General features: G+C 37.3%; 1 protein-coding gene across 8 annotated transcripts in view; it reads right to left on the reverse strand.

Moving 5' to 3' along the window:
- The window catches only part of USP15 (ubiquitin specific peptidase 15), a 49415-nt gene that overhangs the window by 12486 nt on the left and 15526 nt on the right, over nucleotides 1-21403 (reverse strand). For 3 of the 8 annotated variants that reach the window (XR_010025821.1, XM_063133947.1, XM_063133949.1), the window contains 5 exons: nucleotides 19016-19077; nucleotides 7882-7965; nucleotides 3418-3562; nucleotides 2232-2405; nucleotides 825-983 (listed from right to left, as the gene is read on the reverse strand). Coding sequence is in view for 6 of the 8 variants with exons in the window: in XM_063133947.1 (XP_062990017.1) it covers nucleotides 825-983; nucleotides 2232-2405; nucleotides 3418-3562; nucleotides 7882-7965; nucleotides 19016-19077 (624 nt within the window). In the remaining 2 variants the exon portion in view is untranslated. Of the gene's footprint in view, nucleotides 1-824; nucleotides 984-2231; nucleotides 2406-3417; nucleotides 3563-6754; nucleotides 6863-7019; nucleotides 7088-7881; nucleotides 7966-16161; nucleotides 16191-19015; nucleotides 19078-21403 lie in introns of those variants that run through there. The other 5 variants (XM_063133948.1, XM_063133950.1, XR_010025822.1 and 2 more) reach the window with 5 other exon arrangements.

Below are 21403 nucleotides of genomic sequence, written 5' to 3' on the forward strand. Positions count from 1 at the left end.
CAGGTCTAGTTGCTCAAAAGTGGTTGTTTGTTGGACAGGATACCTGACCAGAAGATTAAATACTTGTAGATCAAGGCTAGCCCTCCCCTTCCAGCCTTTTAGTCAGGCTCGGACACATTTTGTAAGAACCCCACCCCTCTTTATTTACAACTTGCTTAGCTTTTAACAAGAGTACTGAAAGATTAAATGATCTAACAGGAGAACTGTCCAACAAGTTCATTTTGGTCTGATAACCAAGTTCAAGAAACTGGGAAGTGATAACTTTCCTTTTGAGAAAGTCAACTGTACACAAATAGTTTCAGTTTAATTAGGTAAAATGGCCTTTTAATGTTTAAATAAGTTTCTGGGTTTGGTCACAGCAAGAAAACATCTGGATTGATGAAGGGCACAGTGTGAAGTGCATTGTACTTTTGAGAAGATTTCATGCAATCTTATTTATTTACAATATTTAAAGACCGCTCCCTATTGAGAATTTTGGAGTGGTGTACAAGATAAACTGAAAATAAAAACAGAATAAAACACTTAAAAAAGAAGCAAATACAGTGACTCATGGCTAGACATTAAGGAAAGGCTTCCTGGAATAATGATGTTTTCAGGAGGCTCCGAAAGGAGTACAAAGTTGGCACCTGCCTGACCTCCAGAGGCAGGGAATTCCACAGGAATAATCTTATAACGAATCAGAGTAATATGCATCTTGTAGAACAAAACAATATCTGAACTATGCATCTTTGAGTTGCACTCTGAATTACAGCTGCTCAATAAAGGGTCAATAATGTAACTGTACTTTCTGATCGATATCCTAAATTGTAATAAAACAATATTACCTTATCTGGCCTTCCATCAGCATCTTTTAATTGAATATAAGGCTTTTTCCTAATCCGATTCAAATCCTCGTGCAGGCCATCTAGAAGAAAGGCTAGCAGTTCTTGGCAATCTTGTTGTTGATATCCTGAAAACTGTGGTGCAAATCGTCCTACCTGGGTCTAGAGAAGACAAATATCACATGGCTTCATGCAGAGATTTCTTAAGTGACAGTAATAATGCATTTTTGTCTAATGGATTTTAAAGTATACAATTGTAATACTATTACAATTGTAATAGTAACAGAATTTAGGGCCAGAGAAGGGGGTTGTTGTTGTCTATAGGAATTCTCTTTCCCATTATATGCTCCTTGTCCAGCTGGGTTCCAGGTCTGAGTATGTCTACCTATGACCTAGTGTTTGGCATTAGGGGCAAGTTGGGGAATCTATTAATGTACTGACCAAGGCTTTGCCTAACAGCTTCCTAACCTGAGCTGATGAAGGTGGTCTTGGAAGACCACTGGTGACTCTGCAGGACCTCAATATTCATGCTAAAGGCAGTCTTGTCAGGGGTGGTCCAACAAGTTATTAGCCCAACACACGTCACAGAACACACTCCTTCATTGTATTGACTGGGCAAGGGGATGGTGATCTGGTGGCAGAGGAATCTTTGACACTCCTGCCATGATGAGATCACTTCCTATTGATATTTAGACTGGTAACAGCCACTTCTTTCTGCAAGACCACTCCGATGAGGATGGTCCAGTCTCAAAGGCTAGTGAAATCTGAGTGATTCCTGAGAGACTTTGGAGAGTTTCTTGTCGGGTAGTATTGCTGCTGAAGCCCTGGTCATTCTGTTGAATGTGGACGTGACTCAGATGATAGACATAATTGTCCATAAGGTGGTGTGTGTGTGCTCATTGATCCAGCTGTTCCTGGAAGCTCAAATGGCCTCCATGGAATGGAGTGTGTAGCTGAGGCTCTTGTGCTAATGGTGCAGTACATGTGTCCCTTTCTGGAAAGGCTGGGCCACAATTAACTCATTCACCTCTAGTAACCTCCAGGCTAGATTAATGTAATATATTATACATTCTTTTAATTCTTATAAGGGCAGAAAATATGGCTAAAAATTAGTGGCTAGAGAACACCACACAAAAAAAAATAGTGGCAAAAATTATAACAAAAGAAATTGATAGGAGAGATGTGACATGAGAAAGAAGTTAGAACTGAAAATGAAATTAGAAGCAAAAGCTGAACACTTCTACTTAAAAATAAAATAAAATAAAATAGGTAAGCATATATATGTTCAAGAACTTATTTCATTAATACACTTCTGGTTTTCATCCCTAATGGTCTCACTCTATTGGAAAGTTATACAACTTATAGAAATTAAATATACCAGGATCTAACTCTGTTCAAAGTTATACTTACCTTAAATGCTCTTGGAGTGACATAACTGTATTTTCCTGACCACATCTGCTTGATGAGTTCTGCATAAGATTTGGCAATTTCACCTCGCATTCCTAACGGATTGTCAAAATTCAGCTCTTCTTGATACTTATCATTGAGAAAGTATTCTGTGAGTGGAGGGGTGTTGCTCAGACACTACAAATGAATGTAGATAAAATTAAATATTTGTTCCATCCTCTGCTTCGTTGCTTTCCTATCAAGTCTTCATTTTATTTTCTTACTCTGCACTACAAAAGTATTTCAATAAAATTAAGTAGGCAACTCATTTCCCCAAATCTACAGTATCTCGTTACCTGTCAGTCTCCCTGCACGAGTTCACAAAGGTTATTTTCGATTTGGTGTTGAAGACCCCAAGGATGATGGTTCTGGGGAACTTGAAATTGCATGCCAAGGCTGCTGGGTGAAGGTTATCAACTGGATCTGAGGCAGCTCAAGACTTTATGGGTGCCATGACAACAATGTGCATGCCACAACATGGCACTGGCTAAACACATGTAGTAGGGTACATGCTTGATTTGGTTTTCTTCACTGGCCACAAAATGGTGATGTGAAAGTGGGGAGAATTAACATCTTCCCCCTTGTCACAGTTTGACCACTTCCTATTGAGGTTAAGACCCTCAGCAGCCTTTCCCATCTGCAAGAGTGGAGGACATATTAAAATGGTCTGTCCTCTAAAGCTGCGATGAATTTCAGAGAGCACCAGGTGATTTTCCTGCTAGTATAGCTGGCACTGGTTTTTTATTTTGGTTTTATCCTGTAGCTGCTTCCACTTTTTAAAGGTTTTATATTAAGTTTTATTATGTTCTTTATTTTATAGTTTATATGTTATTTATATTTCATAATTCTATCTTGTGAACCACCGAGAGAGCTTCAGCTATAGAGCAGTATAGAAATATAATTTAAAAAAACAACCTAGGTCCTAAAGAACCAAGTAATGGTTGGCAGGATTCTTGTAATGTTTCTGTCTGCCAATAGCCATCCTGTATCTAACTATTTCAAGAACACAGAACAATAGATACTTAATTTTTTTTATATAACACAAAATAATGTTGCGGTTTTAACAGTATTCCCTAGTAATGGTCATTCTCCATTGAAACATTCTTAATTCAACACAGTAAGGAAGTTCATATAATACTGAAATAACTACCTGAATTGCTGAGTTCATGAAACATGTGTTTCCCAAGTTACTTAGGCCACAAAGGCCAGGCTGCTCATTGTGCCTTCCTGGCTCCGAGTAGTCATAATTCTTATAAGCAGTGTATGAGGGGAGGCAATAGTTTGAGTTTTTCACACTGGAAGAAATCAAAACATTTCACAATATAATTGCATGATCTACAGTTGAAATGGATATTCATAACTGTGCATGAACACAAGAATACACAGATTACTGGCTGTCTAAATTTAAAGAGTATGTAGGTCAAGCACTTAAATTCTGTACTTAAACTCAGTATTAATAATAGGCCCTTAAACCTTTGGAGAAAACTGCACAATTCTAAAACAAACTGCTATATTTGTCCTCTTTCTATCCTTGAACAAGAGCAGCTTCACAGCTCACTCCATTCTTCATTTTTTTTCAACCAAGTTTAACACAATATGACTTTAGCTACCAGCAGCAGTAATAAAGCATTATCCTTTTATATTCTGCTACTGTTAAGAACAAATACAGAAAAATGGGATGGAAGAGTTATACTTTAGTTACAGGTGAGAGGTGAGATTTCCAAGGCTGCCATGACATCATTGGTCCAAAGCAATGCAGATTCTATTTTTAGGTTTGCTACTAGGATCGCACAAGCCAGCAAACTGCAGAAGGCAGCCTAGCGTGACAAACGCCTTCTAGTAACACATTTTAAATTTGGTGTTTTTATAGTCTCTGTCAAAGCAGAACATACCCTTAATAGGATATTTGCTAATTGAAGGGTGATATGTTAAAAATGTATAAAAAGAATAAACTAAGTATACTTATGAAAAAATGAAAGGGCAAATGACAATGAAGCACCAGACTGTTCAGGACCTAACATAATTTTGCTTGCATATGTAACTGCACATATAATTGAAACCAGAATTCCAACCATCTATTCTGTTCCAGCCTGTGTGACAAAGATGTAAAATGTGGAGCTGAAATCAGTGTGGAAGTTCTTTTATAGGTGGGAGTTGTATATGTCTACTGGTGTACACAAAACTTTTGTTAGGAGTCATGATGCTTAACAGTCTTATACTGTGCTACTATATAATTTTATTAAGGCATCCAGAAATAAAACAGTGTAATTCCACCCCAATAAAAAAGTTAGAGTCATTTCTGAGAGATATTACATTGTTATGGATTTGACATTCAAATGGCCATGACTGCTTACAGTGTTATAATTTCTATTCAGAGGAGAGCACTTGGAAGTCATTAGGATGCTCAAAAACATTGTACTGAAAGGACACAGCAGTTTTAAGCTAGACACGGGTATGTCAAAAATCTTGAATGTAGAGTATTCAGTGTTCATTCCTGTGAAAAAACGTTAATGGAGGTGGTTCTGGTTATTTTCTGTAAGGAAGCTGAAATCAAACTAAGGTATGGGCATATCAATGGGTTTAACACTAATGGTGGTCAGAATGTAGAATAGAACATAAATGTTTGTAAAAGAATCATTTCTGTAGATTTGTGAATGTGAATTCAAGTAGTGAAACAGAGGTGGGATCTTGACCTTCAGCTTTCTACAAGAAGCAGCTACTTCTCCCATTCCATTTCCATCTGATATTAAGAAAGATGAGGGGAATACCTAATTAGGTTTAGCATAGGCTCCTCTTTCTCTTTGCAGAATGCCATGGCTCAAAAAACCACTCCCATAACGTATATCATTCTGTGAAATCCATGTTTAAGGGATAGTTACTGTAGGAAACATACCCATACTTAGAAAGATCTAAATGACAGATTACTTTTGTTGGTCAGTACTGAATACTGGACAAATTTGGAGATGTCAAAGTTTGTGATAACCTAATTGCCTAAATGAAACAGATGTAACAACAGGTTCAGCAGATTATAGGTCCTTTAGAAATAAACAGGGTAAAAGACAAGTGAGCTATGCCCTCTGTCAATGCCTACTGTTGCTTGCATCACGGTTTTCTTTCCTTTCATCTGGATTTATGAAAATGAATGTTCACAGGAAACAATTTCATTTGATATTTCAGACTTACAAGAGAAATGTATGAACAAACTTAGAAACTCTTTGCCTATTTTCATGATTAAAATCTTTTGACAACCAAACTGAAGATATTTTTTGAGCCATGATACCAAATGGGCATAAACAATATAAAGAGAAGAAAAGATTCCAAAGAAATGTGTGTGCTCAAACCTCTGAGGTGAAATACTACAAGTGAGCAGGATGATCAATATTGTTATATCAATGGTGCTTTACATGTACTCAAATGGAGTACAGGTACAGAAGATAAGTGTTCTAAAACAGAAGATTAGGATGAGAAATAATCAAATAAAAGGGCAACTTCTTTTAAAAGATTCACTAGAAAATATATTATGGAGTCAACATCAGAAATAAAGAACAGTTTAACAGTAGAATTACAACTACAGATATCTATTTATTGGGTTGTTTGGAAGAAGCCAAGATTTCGATTCCCACATTTACAATTAAACGCACACCTTCAGTGGAATCCATCCCCTATTGTGTATGTTCAAGACTGCAGTTTGAATGAAGTAGGCATCACAACATACTAATAGTGTGATTCTATGCATATTTACACATGTCTACTCAAAAGGAAGTACTTCTGAGTTCAGTGGGGCTTATTCTTAGACAAACAGGTATAGAATTGCAGCCTAGACAGTTTTTACAATATTTTTAAACAAAACAAATCCGGGGTGCGAGGAGTTTAAATATGTACCATGGGTAGCATGCAATAGGGGCTACTGTGTGTACAGCAGGGTTTCCACACAAGCTAAAACTTGTCAGCAATCCACCACTTCCCTGAGCAAGTCCAAAAAGCTGCTCCTGAAACTAAGATGGCTGTTGGGAGCACCTCCAACATAATACAAGGAGATGAAGTTACAAGTGGAAGCTGAAAGTGTTTGTGTGTACATACCCAAGCATGAGAATATTTGGATCCTTACTCATACTTTTGGAATTCAATGTGCAATAGTTGACTACTAAATATATTTTCTTCGCTACTTACCATTTAGGAGAAAACTCTAAAATTGCCAAAATAAACTAGAATTTCCAAATTACTATTTAAACTAACGCCTCTAGATATAACGTGTAACGTATCTTTGTATGGATAGGAAAATCCATGAAAGTGCTTATGTTGAAAAATTAAGCTTTGTGTTCGTTGAATTAAAAAGCAATTCCTAAAGCCTTCCCTTCTAAAATTGCATTTTATCTTTAAACTTCAAAAATAGAAAAAGTACCTGCCTGCCAGTTGTTAGACAGTTCCATGAAATGGAAGTGCAGCTGCCCTTTATAATACAAGCCCAGGGCACTTCTGTTGATTTTGAAAATTTACAGTATCCATTTTAAAATGAGATTTAGAGCAGGCGACAACTGTCCCATGGCTTCAGTGGTTATGATATGCTTTTGCATTTAACATAGGTTATCAGTATTCTAATAAAAGGATAAGATCAGTTTAGGCTGTGGTTAGGTTGTTTATACACACCAAAAAGATAACTTTTCTGTATTTACTATATATACACACACACAGTACAATAGACTACAGTTAAATACATGTATTTGTTGAACTGAGAGAGTTGGGGCTACTCACAATTAGTAGAAGCACAAGTGCCACTTCACCCCTTACGAAAACTCCCTTCTCATAAATGCAGTATTTAACTGGAAGATATTGTATAAAATATTTAGAAATATTACTTTTAAATACTAAAACATTTTCACATTTGATTCATAGCCAAAGACTTTGAGAATTTAAGAAAGGAAAAGCTGAATATGTAACTTGTTATTTTTCCAGTATTCCTATAAGAAACGCTCTATGTTAACTATTTAATAGACACTTTCATATTTGGAGCAGACTGCAGAAAATGCAGTATGTGTGCCCTAAATGAATAAGATAATTTATGAACTAACATTTTTTGGTATAGTTTTATCATGTGAAATATTTGTTAGGGAAACATATAGACGTATGCCTTTATAATAATAATTAAAAAATGAAGCATGTAATCCACAGAGAGGTTACTTTCTAACTGATGAACGGTGAGGCTATTTTCTAACACCTAATCTCAATAGTTCCTGGATCACAAAAATCTCTGATCTTGAATGTCAAGCCCCAAGACTAGGAGCCTGAGCAGTAAAGTCATGTGAATATTGTTCCACGTGGGCTATTGTTGCTAAAGTCTTTTCTTAATGCAATGGTCTCCAATCAGAATGTGGTGCTATATATAGCATGTTACAGTATCAAGGTTCTGAAGAAAAATCAAAGCAAAAACCATCTTCCTCTATTAGTTTTTTCTCTCTCAACACATTGGGGTCTTGGTGACCTTTACGTCTTGGCATCACTGCACTTGCACAGTAATAAAATCATCCAAGGTATTTATCTAGAATTATAAACAATCTTCTTTTGAAATAATACTTGGATGTTTAAAATTAAAAGTTCTTTAAGACGTGTTGCTTACTTTCTGTTGTTGATGTTGTTATAATTATTTGATAGAGATGGAGAGATCTTTGGCAAAGTTGAAAAATTGGATGCACCTGGGGACCTTTAAAAATATGAAAATGTTAAATTAGATAAAAAATGCTGAGATTGCAAAATTAATAATGAAAAAAGGAAAAGCTAACAGATGAACAATGTATGTAAATAAGTATGAAAAATAAGGTTCTTATGATCAGAGCAATAAACAACCAGGAGAAGTCATCCAACCTCAAAATATGTTTTAAAAACATCTCACTTTTAACAGTTCACACTTTTTATCCCAGAAAAAACAAATCACAGGAATTAAAAGTCAGCCTAAGCCACAATTAAGGTTTGACAAATTACTTTTACCAAAAATCACAAGTTAATTTGGTCACTGATAGAAGACATCTCCCTAAAAGCAAGTTTCCCTATTTCATGATGCTTTTAATAAATTTTGAGGTTAGTTATGAAGGTGCTCCAGTACTATTAACATTATTAAAGCACTCCGAAAGCAGGTTTTAACTGCACCTTAAAGCACCAGATCAGCTCATTACTTTAAGCTATCTTATGAACACCACCACACTAAAAAGCTTTGTCAACAGCCTTTGATGTTTATTAATCTATACTTGACCAAAAAATCCTCAGACCATGAAAATGTATACTACAAAGTTATATTTTGATATTGATCCAAAACCAATTAAAAGAAACTGCACTCATTGCCAAGAAACTCCAATAGTCTTTGGAAAATATCTAAACATATAACATCATTCCATGTAACAGAATCGGACAGAAGACCACAAATTCACAAAAGGATTATTATACATACTAGCATTCCAACTCTACGCTTTGTAGAGTTCATCAAGGCATCAAGTAAACGAGCTCCTTCAAACCATACTGTTAAAACTAATCTGGTATGCTATCTAACCACAGTAATAGTTCCAGCCTATGTCAATAAACACTTTCCCTTCCATGGTCCACAATGAAAAAAAGATACTGACAGCAAAACCCTCAATGTTAACTAGAACAAAATCATTGGTTTTCTCCTTAGAGGCCAAGATTTAAACTTGAATCATTTTTATTACTCAGTGTTCAAGGTTTTACCAGTCATTCTGAACCAACAAAAATATATACCTACCATGGAAGTATAAAAAATATGCCAGCCATGGAAGTATAACAATTGGGGGAGTTTATCAATAAATAGCATCAACACTTCTACTGAAGTGTCTCTATCAATAAAATATAATCACTCATCAAAACAGCTATCAGAATGTTATAACTAGAGAATAGCCACATTCTAATTCTTTCCTTAAACACTTTTTAAAGAAATGCACTCCTATTTTAAGTTTGTTATTCAATTTCCAATACTTCTATCATTATCAACACCACCAAACTGCCATGCCCTCAAAGAGTGAATTTAGGTGGCTAAGGGCTGATCAGTTTAGAAGTGAAATGGGAACAACATAAAGTAGCCACTTGTAGATACTTGGGATCTTCCCTATGTATGCAAAGGAATAGAAGTTTGTGAAATAATTTTAAAACAAACAAACACCAAAACCTCCAAAAAACTGTGAGCTCATAAGGGGCTGTATCCAATACCGGCCATCTTCCTGTGGAAGGGAAATAGCTGGCAGAACAAATTTCCTCTCCTCCCTGCAGCCCCACTGCCCACAACTCCCAAATCTGCTCTGGAGGGCTGTAGAACCCACCCACCCCTAAGAAGATTTGGGGGCATGCACTGAGAAAGAGAGTTAGGGGAGATTCCATGGCTCAAACAGAAATCTACTCACGCCACATTGGATTTAACCAGTTGAGCCTAAACAGAAGAAACTAAAAGTTATTATTTAGAAGTTAGGCACACTGTGAGAAACTTTCAGTTAAATTAATGGCTGATCTATGGTTGAAAGCAGTTTAAGATATAGAATATTCTTGTCCATTGAAGAAAAAAGGAAAGTTGGTGGGGTAAGGGACAGAATGAACCTGCTCAATCTCTTGACAGTTTATAGTATGTATCTGGGGTATCCAAGAGTTTGGAGGAATGTATGCTGTGAGGTCGAAACATGCCTCCTCATGACTATTGTCAGGCTTTGCATCTGACCAAAGCTGAATTACGCCAACAGCCATAAATCTCATGCAGATAGCCCCAGTAATAAACCCATCCAGGCCAGGAAAAGAGGAGTGGTGATGCAGGACAAACAAAGCTGGATGCCAGATTTGAGACTTTACCAAATCTACGAAGCAAATTCGTGGGGCAGAGAAGAGTCCTTCTCTAGTCCAGGGTCCAAAATCCAAGGAAGTCCTGGCTACAGATAAGGACAAGACTCAGGGTTTAGAAACAGGCTGAGAAGAGCCGGACTGTCAATTTGACATTGCACTTCAGTGCTGGGCTGTGAATTCCAGCTGCATTTAACTCCAGAATTGTGGAGCAGCTGCTGGTAATTAGTCCCCAGTCTTCTGGCAGGCTTTTTGTTTTAAACGGGCTGACACTCGTCTCCACTGCTCTCTCACATTAAGCCTCCTTCACTCTGCAGGGGTCAGCAGAACTTGGTCCTCCGAATCTGACAGTGGAGCTGTGGTGGTGCATAGATCATTATCTGGCTGTGAGGGCTGTGGAGCTGTCTCTGTGCTAGATCCCTCTCCTGAATCTGCCACCTACCATTCTTCTACAACCTCGGAAGGATCTGAGGGAGGCATGACAACTATACAGAGATGGTTGTCTCCAGAACCGCATCTCCTCCTACTATATAGATATAAAATGCTCAGGTTTCGGACTAACAGTCCTCTAGCATTATAATACCATAGCAGAAAAAGGCTGGGGTGGGGTCAGGGCAAGGAAAAAAAGCTGTTTATTATCACTTTTTCCATTTCTGAAACTTCCCTCCTGAAGCTGCCTGAACAGGACTATTAGGCTTCTATTCCAGGCTTGCCGAATCCCTGGAGAGGCCCATTTCCCACAGAGGGAATGCAGAATCAGTGTAATATTGTGTTACAGGTCCCACTTGTTTCTCTAATAATGATCTCAAGTGGTTGACATCTATCACTCTGGAAGTGAAACAAGGTTTCCCCAAAATAAGGCAGCGGCCTCGGCACACTTGGAGAAGGTTTGCAAGTTTATTAATTGGAAGAAAAATTGAAGAGCCCCCTCTCCCTCCAAAAAAGAAGTCCAACAAGGAAGAGCACATTCAGTGGCCTCAGGAAAGTTGAATGTCAGCTAGAAAAGAAAATGGAAAACTGGGGAGGAGGGAACAGGCCTGCCTGAGACCTTAATAGTAGAGCAAAGGGGCTGACTAGCCCGAACCTGAACAGAAGTATTCCTCTTAGGGGTGAGGATGCACTGCAACATTCTGTTGCAGCTCTAAATTGCATTCTCTCTAATGCTATAGCCTAGACTGAGAACTTCAGCAAAAGCTATTCAACAGAGTTCATCATCATAAGGGGCAGGCATGAGGGGAGGGAAACCCCCGCAGAAGTCTGTAAATAGTTCCCCCAAAAGTTGCTGCAAAATAGAAAAGATTTTTTATAAAGTGCTGAAAGATTATCTGATCATAAGGCAAGTAAATGTTTGTGCGTTATCATCACTTAAGCTAAATTACTAACTTTACAATGTATGCACAGCAATGCATAGATAAACAAACATCTCAGCAACCCTGAGAACTTTTTGTTAAAGCAATATGAAAGGAAATAAAGCAAACCACACCACAATGAAAATGATTTTACATAAGAGTGGGGACCAACTTACACAAAGGATTTATTTAACTGAATCAGAGCAGTGGATATATAGCACATTTCTTCTCCCAAATTATTTCATATGTTCTTGTGTTGCAGCCTGCATCAGACAACTCTATTCTTAAATTAAATGTGGAAGTACAATCCTTCAAGTCTAAATGCCATTGTATAGAATGAAATTTCATTTTTCCATGTTCTAATTAATACAACCCTTAAAATTCGACTTAGCAGCTATGTAGACAGCTTATTTTTAATAGTCACCTGTATACTTTGACATGAGAAGCAATTGCCACTTTCATAGTGAGGAACAATGTAAAGTGTCATAAAATGTAATGAGCAATACAAAAATTATAAATTTTGCGGAAGACATAAAATAAAACAACCAGCCATAGTAATAAGGTGGCTACGGCCATCTGAATAAGGTACACATCACATAAAATTAGCTGACAGACACACATTTTAAAATTATATGTGGGGAGAGGACACATATAAATGTTTATAGTGCACTTACAATAATTATTCTATCTAGTTCAAAAGCTTTAGTGTTAATACATTGCAAACCATGACCAAGATGAAAATGAGATGTTTAAGCTCCCATAAGAAACTAGAGATCAGAGGTGTTGGTTGGAAGGACTTCCTTTTTCAAAAGAGGGCCCTGTGCACTGCACTAAATTGGGAAATAATGCTTTTTAAAGATATAACGAATTTAGAAGCAACTTTCCATAACTGACATCATAATATCCTCCTATTATTATTATTATTATTATTATTATTATTATTATTATTATTATTACAAGATATCATGAATTGTCAGATTTCTTACATCTGGCTAACAAAATAATTTCCTGAACACAAAACATAAGCCAACATTCCTTACCGTTGCCCATGCTGGCTGGGGCTGATGGGGATTGTAGCCTAAAACATTTAGAGAGGGCACAAGGTTGGGGAAGGCTGGTCTATACGAACTAGCAGTGGCTCTCCAGGTTTTCAGAAAGGAGTCTTTCCATAAGTACCTGGACTGAACCTGGTACCTTGCCATGCAAAACATATACTCTACCAATGAGCTACAATCTCATCCCTGTCACCACAGGAGTTAATCTTTTGCTACTTGACCATTTAGCTCTTAAGAACATAGGTTAAAGACTGCCCCAAGTGGAAACATGATTCTGAATTTAGATACAGAAGGCTGTTTACATACAAATATAAACTGCATTTTTGCACAGCCCTCCAGGTCAGAATGCAAAATAATGACCAACTCAAATAGGTTAGTTGTGCTTAAAGTCCCAAGGATTTGAATGGGATTTGAAACTTTATCAGTATCACACCAAAACTAAAGCTCATCTCTACAGAGAGCAGTAAGGCATATGTATTATAAATCACAGCCAAGACTGACCCCCCTCTCCCATTCAAACGGATGAATTTGATATATAATGATTTAAATAATCAGTTAATGTAGTCCACTGCTCGTTTTATAGCAGCACAAGTTCGAGTAAATTCAAATGCGACCATTAGGGGGAAATTACAGCTTTATTCCAGTGGGAAGATTATTATTTTTTAATCATTAGACTTTTAAAAATAAAAATCATATTAACTGCTTTTTTTGCTTTGGTTAAGCTCTTGCTTAAAGATACCATTTGAAGAAATTTACAAATAAATAAATGATGAACATTACAGGTAATAATATTCCTAAAGTAGTCTGCGTATCTATTTCTAAAATGTTTAGACAAAAGCAATGGAAGATCTCAATGGAACCCAAGGTCATTTTGAGAGAAAGATTCTACACTAGGATAGAAGCAATTATAAATTACTAACAACTGTACAATAAAATGTGAAAGCAATAAAATGGGACATACAAGTAAAAAGAATGGTGAAAGAAAATGTGAACACTCACACTTGATATATATTATATAAGTTATCAATATGAAAAGAGAAAACATGCCTTTAATTCATTATATTGTATTATTTTTAGCAGGGAAATTGTTGTGTCTAAGAAAACAGCCAAGTTTTGATTTATATATTTAAGCACAGAATACACACGAGTTGCAAAACATTTCCACATCAAAATATCCCTGCATCTAGAAAGCTAATATGTTGAATATAGGTTTGAGGGCTTCTCTCTGATATGTTAACTAAAAGGTGTTGTTATTAATTAGTACATTTATATCCCACCTTTCTTCCATCATTGTAAAACTGCCTTGAGGCAATGGGGCAAAAGGCGGGATACAAATAAATATCATCATCATCATCATGGAACTCAAGGAGGTGCACATAGTCTCCTATCTACCCTCAGTAAGTTGGCTCCATCATGTGCTCTCAGATTATGCCATTTTGATGAGGGCACGTTCAAACAACATTATTTGTGCATAGGACTATGACAGTTATAGGTATGAAAAATTGTTTTAAGTCATCTAACAGCAAGTTTTATGGAATCCCAGATTTAAGACCTTACCCAATACACACTGCTACAAGGCCCTGGCAGTTGGCAGTTAGCCATGCAAAATCTGCATGCTCTGTTTCCATTTTCCTTAGTTCACAATGGGTATACTAAATAATAAGGGTAAACATGCACATTGCCCCCAGATGAACATTACTTTAAAGATGGAGACAAAGTCTGAGTGTTTAGATGAATAATTGAGCACAAAGTACATTTGAAGGATGTTGTAAACTTTTCCAAAAGCACTGCAGTACCAAACTACGTATATCAAAGTGTACTGATTGAATTTATAATTATTTTAAAGTAAAATATAAAAGGATGAATTCTTACAGAAATAAAACTTTATTTTGTAGAGGTGACAGAAAAGTATTCAGTTTAGTTTAACTGCTATTTTTTATTTAGTCATTTTTATAAACTATTACTCTTAAAAGCACTATGATCAGTTGCTTCCACCACTTAACAGAAATGTATAAATTGTCAAATCCTCTAAACTGTGGTTTGCATATGTTACTTAATTTGAAAGATTGCTGTAGGGTGGTTTTATGGTATGCACATTCCTGTTTATAGAAATGTTACATGTAAAATTGTACCTAGTAATGGTACAAGTAGCTTGAGCATTAACTGATATCATTAGTTTTACAGAAAATTCTCTTTCCTTTTCCCTTCTATTGCATTCCAACATTATTTTCTTATCCATTTTCTCCTTTTCGCTCTTTCAGTGGGATTACATGGCAAAGTAGGAAGGTGGTTTTTTTTAAAAGTATTTCATTAGGATTAAATATTTTTGCCACAAACATTTATCTTTGTGAAAGCCGTTAGTGGCTGCTATATGAAAGCATATTAAAAAAAAAAAAGGCGCAAGAATTCTGCATTAGTATAAACCCAGGACTATGCATTGAATGTGAACTTATGTTTCAAACTATGTCTTAAACCCTGATTTGACATGGGTCAATATAAATGGTATTCTCGGGGGGATTTGAGGGGTCAAAATCATTGTTCGAAGAAGTATTATGTACTAATGATGAACATCTTATTGGTAAAGTATATAAACTGTTATTACAGCTGGAGGGGGAGAAAGAACAATTGAAGGACTGAATGGTCAGATGGGAAAACAATGTGGGGCATAAGATTCCAATTGAATTATGGAAAAAATATGTGGACAAAAGGTTTAAAGTACACATTAAGTACCAGACTAAAGGAAAAATTTTATAAGATGATGTATAGGTGGTATATGTGTCCATCAAAGTTAGCGAAAATGTATAGTGGTTGTTTGGGGGACTGTTGGAAATGTGAAGGAACCTTTTATCATATGTAGTGGTCTTGTAAAAGAGCAAAAGCATACTGGGTTAAAATACATGTATTAATGCAATTTTTTAAAAAAGATAAACATAGAAATGAAACCAGAATTGTTTTTGCTTGGACTCGGGGATGATCAATTTAAAGAAAAAAGATGGTTACTTCAACATATGGTGACAGCGGCAAGACTACTATATGCACAAGCACCAACAATGGAAGAATGGCTCCTCAAGGTGATGGAATTGGCGGAGATGGCAAAATTAACGGCGCTAGTACATGAAAGAATAGCCTCATATGTATTGGACTGGAAACCTTTTATTGAGTATATACAAGAACATCAAAAGGATGATTTATTTGTTTGTGGGTTTTATATATAATCTGTACCTTTGCCTTTGAGATATATACATCAGCTTGTTGTTATGAAATTCGTACCTGGTAATATAGAAACAATGGATGTTTGCTGTCTGACATGAAGATCGCTTAAAATGAAATATAGCCTTATGTATTGTGTTTATTTTACTAGATGTATGTGTGGTGTAGTAGTTTGTAGTGTTTCTTTTTTGTACCTTCCTTATGTGCCTGTTTTTTGTGGAAAATAAATAAAAGTATTAATTGGAGAATATATTCTCCAAGAGAGCTTGAAGATTTCCTCAAGCTGATCATCATTTGCATACACAGAAAAGGAAGGTGAACAAGCATAGACAGCAAAGAAGATATTCAAATAGAAACTGCTTTAACTACTCAGGTGACTATCCTTATTCTTATGGATGTCTCAATTAAATTTATACAATAGCCCATCAAATACTTCCAGAACAATTCAGAATCAAGGCCCAGGATCACAGTGGTTCCATTCCTATCTGCCAGAGCGATCAGAGGGCAGTAATGGGCGCCAGATCCTCTGTCTCAAGCCTTTTGACCAATGAGTTAACTAAAGATTTAATATTGTCTCCATTACTTTCAATATCTATATGCAACCCTTGGGAAAGATCTTCAAATATTTACATCAAAATGCAGATGACACTCACCTCTATTTTTAAATTTTCATTGTGTCAATGAAAACACAATGGGGACACATGGGGACAATGATTTACCTTTATTGGATGGGGATGACACTCCCCCTAAAGGAAATGTTTGCAGTCTAAGGGTCCATCTTAACCCTGTCTTCCTGTCAGATGTTCAAATGGCTTTGATTAATTTTCCTAACTGGTTGTTGTGCCACCTAATTTCTTTGAACGAGTTCAAATCTCCAGGGCTTGATAAGCTGCATCCTAGAGTAATGAAGGCGCTGGTGGAAGAACTCTCAGAACCACTGTCTGTTATCTTTGCAAAATCATGGAAGACGAGTGAGATGCCAGACAACTGGAGGAGGGCTAACATTGTCCCTATCTTCAAAAAGGGCAAAAATGAGGAACCTGGGAACTACAACCCAGTCAGTCTGACATCCATCCCTGGGGAACTTTTGGAGCAGATTATGAAGAAGTCACTCTGTAAGCACCTTGAAAATAATGCCATGATTACTAGAAGCCAGCATGGATTTGTGAAGAACAAATCCTGTCAGACTAATCTGATCTCATTTTTTTATCGGGTAACCCTCCCTTGTGGACTGTGGGAATGCTGTGGACATAATATATCTTGACTTCAGCAAAGCTTTTGACAAAGTGCCCCAGGATATTCTGATTAACAAACTAGCTAAAAGTGGGCTAGATGAAACAACTATTAGGTGGATCCACAGTTGGCTACAGAATCAAACTTAATCAGTGCTTAGAAACGGTACTTTCTCAAACTGGGGGGAGGGTAACGAGCGGGGTACCACAGGGTTCAGTCCTGGGCCCAATACTCAACATTTTTATTAATGATTTGGACGAGGAGGTGCAGGGAGTGCTTATCAAATTTGCAGATGACACAAAATTGGGTGGGGTAGCTAATACCCTGGAAGACAGAAACAAACTTCAAAGTGATGTAGATAGGCTGGAGTGCAGGGCTGAAAACAACAGAATGAAATTTAACAGGGATAAATGCCAAGTTCTACACCTAGGAAAAAGAAACCAAATGCACAGTTATGAGATGGGGGATACCTGGCTCAGCAATACTACAAATGAAAAGGATCTTGGAATTGTTGTAGATCAGAGGCCGAATATGAGCCAACAGTGTGATACAGCTGCAAAAAAAGCAAATACTATTTTGGGCTGCATTAAAAGAAGTATAGCTTCCAAATCACACGAGGTACTGGTTTCCCTCTATTCGGCACTGGTTAGGCCTCATCTTGAGTATTGGGTCCAGTTCTGGGGACCACACTTCAAGAAGGATGCAGACAAGCTGGAGCATATTCAAAGGAGGGCAACGAGGATGATCAGTGGTCTGGAAATAACGCCCTATGAGGAGAGACTGAAAGAACTGGGCATGTTTAGCCTGGAGAAGAGAAGATTGAGGGAAGACATGATAGCACTTTTCAAATACTTGAAAGGTTGTCACACAGAGGAGGGCCAGGATCTATTCTTAATCCTCCCAGAGTGCAGGACACAGAATAATGGGCTCAAGTTACAAGAAGCCAGATTACGTCTGGACATCAGAAAAAACTTCCTGACTGTTAGAGCATTATTATTATTATTATTATTATTATTATTATTATTATTATTATTATTTATTTATTTATTTATTTATTTATATAGCACCATCAATGTACATAGAGCAGTATGACAATGGAATTGCCTAGGGAGATCGTGGGCTTTCCCACACTAGAAGCATTCAAGAGGCAGCTGGACAGCCATCTGTCAGGTATGCTTTAGGGTAGATTCCTGCAATGAGTGGGGTTGGACTCAAAGCCCCCTCTGCAACTTTCTGCAGTCACCCATGGCTTGGTTACCTCCCATAAAGATTATACCAGTGTACTCTATGCAGGGCATAGTCTAGAAACTGCACCCAGTACAAATTCTGTTTCGCCTTCTGAAGAAACGAGGCACAAGGACATATAACTCTACATCCCCTGATATCTGGAAGGGAAGCTCTGCTGTGCCTTTCATTTTCTGCCTGTGTAAAATCGGGAAGAGTGAACCACCTTCCTAATTGTATTCCACAGATAAGAAAATTTATTTTTAAAGTTTTTCTGGTGGATACATAGATGGTGGTGTTAGGAGTTTTATTTTCATTCAGATGGCCTGCTATTTTATTATCCTCACTGTTGTTGTAGTGTATTTGGATTTTATTTATTGCCCATGGATAGAGAATGTGACTAACAAGAACATTAAATAAGTTACAGGATTGGTCCCATTCAATTCTATGATTACAATACAAGTCAAAAGACAAAAGATGACGAGTCATCATAATGCAACAAAGAGGAACACAAGGAGTAACATAAGTAGTAACTGGTGGTTAGACAGCAAAATACATTATAGCATTTTGCCCAGATTTCCTAATATAGCATTGATGACTAAATTTGCACTTTCACGGGAAAAAAGTCATGCTGCTTAACACATCTGAAGAATTTCCAACTAAGTAAACCTGTCCAAATATGATTATTCCACTATATTTTGCAAGGAACAGCAGAAGAAGAGTTACAAATGCAAAAGTATTGTCTCCAAAACATGGAGAATGTTTTTTTTCTTTTTCCGGGGGGGGGGGGGGGAGAGACGGACACTTAATTAAGCTATGTTACAGGAAGCACTAATTTGCTTAAATTGCTTACTTTGGAGCTGAAGGACCTCTTGGCCATGTTCCATCTTCATTTTTTTGTTCTATCACTAATACCTAAATGGCAAAAACACAAAAGAAAAATAACTTAATTACAGATTAGGACAACTGAGTATAGTTTAAGACTTTATCAATTGGACATTAAAAAACTACTAACTGCCTAACTTCTATTATGTCAGTAGCACATCTCTCAAAATGTTTACTAAGAGTACAGCTCATTTACACTAGAACAAAAATCTTCTCTCTGGTTAAAGAGAGAAGACATTAAGGATTCATTATGAAGAGAAGGGAAGTGTGCACTAGAAGAAGAGTAATTTTTGTATAGTTTTGTTTGACTTAATGGGGCTGTTTACACCACACGCTAACCCACACTCAGTGGCTGTGCATGGACTGTTTGAACCATGGGTTGTTGGTTGAACCATGGATTATCATGTTGTCTGAATGTAGCCATGGTGGCTTGTTAACCTTGCAGTGTGGCTTATTTTCTCGAACAAGCCAATCTGAGAATCCAGCAGTTGTTGCTGGGTTGTTCAGGGTTCCAAATAACCCACACACAACCACTGAGTATGGGTTAGTGTGTTGTCTGAACAGGCCCCCAAAAAACTGATATTGGTTATCGATAAATGAAATGTTTGTGCATCACATTTTAGTTTGTTTCTAGTTGAAAAAAAATCTGTTGTCTCTATTAAATAAATGCTGCAGTTTATACAAATATGGATAAAAGCACTGACTTACAAGCTCTCTTCTGGGGGAGAAATGCTAGACCATCAAGGGTGAGCTATTCCACTTGCTCCCCCCCCCCCCCCCCGGGAGACTTTAAAAGCAACGCTGGAGCTTGTGAGGTGCTGCTTCTGGGGGAGAAATGCTGTTCTAACAAAGCTTTTTTTTTAATCTTATCTGGTTTATTTTGCTGTACACTTGTATTTAGTATATTTTTGAATATTATTGTGATGTTGTAGTTTTATATTGTTAAATATTGTTGTAGTTCTAATTTTTGTAAACCTCCCACAGAGCTTCAGTTATTGGGCGGTATAAAAATGAAATAAATGAAATGAAATGAAATTTAAGGATTCCCATTTACACTCATTCCTACACCCTGAAGCAGGATTATGGCTCAATAATGAAATGAAACGCATGTATAGTGTACTCTCATTTTTTTATCAGTACATCTCACTAAAATAAAGAGTGCTTTCTTATTCTTGCAGATACACTAAGTTGATCCATGCCTTTAAGTTGATACTGAGGTGATTGAAATTGACTATTTACTCTATCCCACAAAATAATTATTGCTGACTACATGAGCCCCAGAGCCCATTGGTTTTCCCTGAAGAACTGTTTTTTTAATTATCAGCTAATATAATGAAGTCTCAAATATTTCAACCACCAATGCTACCGAGTAAAGAGCACGGGACTTTCTAAATGGAGACTCTAAGTGGAGACTTCAGATAAACTTTAGAAAAGTCAGAATGGGAATGGGAAATAGTTTCTCTCTTGCCTGCCTTAATTTATAGCAAATCATTAGTTAGTATTATTGATAAATGCTTTGAATAGACATGCTCTGTCTATTTGGACAGAGATACCAGAAGAGGTTGCCTTCTCTATTCTGCTTTTTGACCTGCATACAGAATACTTATCAATAAGAATTATACAGTCTAATTTCAGGATTACTGATAGGTGATTGCTGACATCCATATGTTATCAGTAGGTACCACTCTACCAAGGGCAGCATCGGGGAGGCCAACATCCTGCAGAAAATCCACTGCCAACCCTTCGCTACTCCTTCTCCTTACTGTCACCGCCTGTTCACCTGCCTTCTCTGAGCATACAAGCAGTGAGCAGAGTGAGGAAGTAGCGCAGCCCTCCTCTCTTGCCTTGTGTGTACTTCCTCTGCATATTTCTACAGATTAGGTACAAAAGGAGAAAGCAAGTGGATGAGCAGCAGGAAGAGAAGGAGGAGCATCTTGAGGGCATTTTGCCCAAGGCCCTTCAAAACCTGAAGTGGGCACTGAACCGTAGCAACTTGCCTTAACTTCGTAAAACAACAATTCTGGCCTGCTTGCATTGGCTACCTGCATATTTCCAAGCCCTATTCAAGTGCTGGTTTTAAACTATAAAGCCTTATATGGCTCAGGACTGCAATACCTGATGGAACGGCTCTTCTGACCTGAACATACCTGGACACTACAATCAACATCTGAGGCCTTCCTCCAAGTGCCAGATCCAAGGGAGGGTTGTAAGATAGCAACAAGGAAGAGGGCCTTCTAAGTGGTGGTCCCACAACTATGGAATGAGCTCCCCACTGAAGCCTGCCTTGCACTGACACTGTCATCCTTTCAGTGCCAGGTAAAGACTGCCCTCTACTCCCAGGCATTTAATTGCACAT

The sequence above is a fragment of the Elgaria multicarinata genome, chromosome 9 (genome assembly GCF_023053635.1).
Source record: "Elgaria multicarinata webbii isolate HBS135686 ecotype San Diego chromosome 9, rElgMul1.1.pri, whole genome shotgun sequence".
NCBI classification, from domain to species: Eukaryota; Metazoa; Chordata; class Lepidosauria; order Squamata; family Anguidae; genus Elgaria; species Elgaria multicarinata.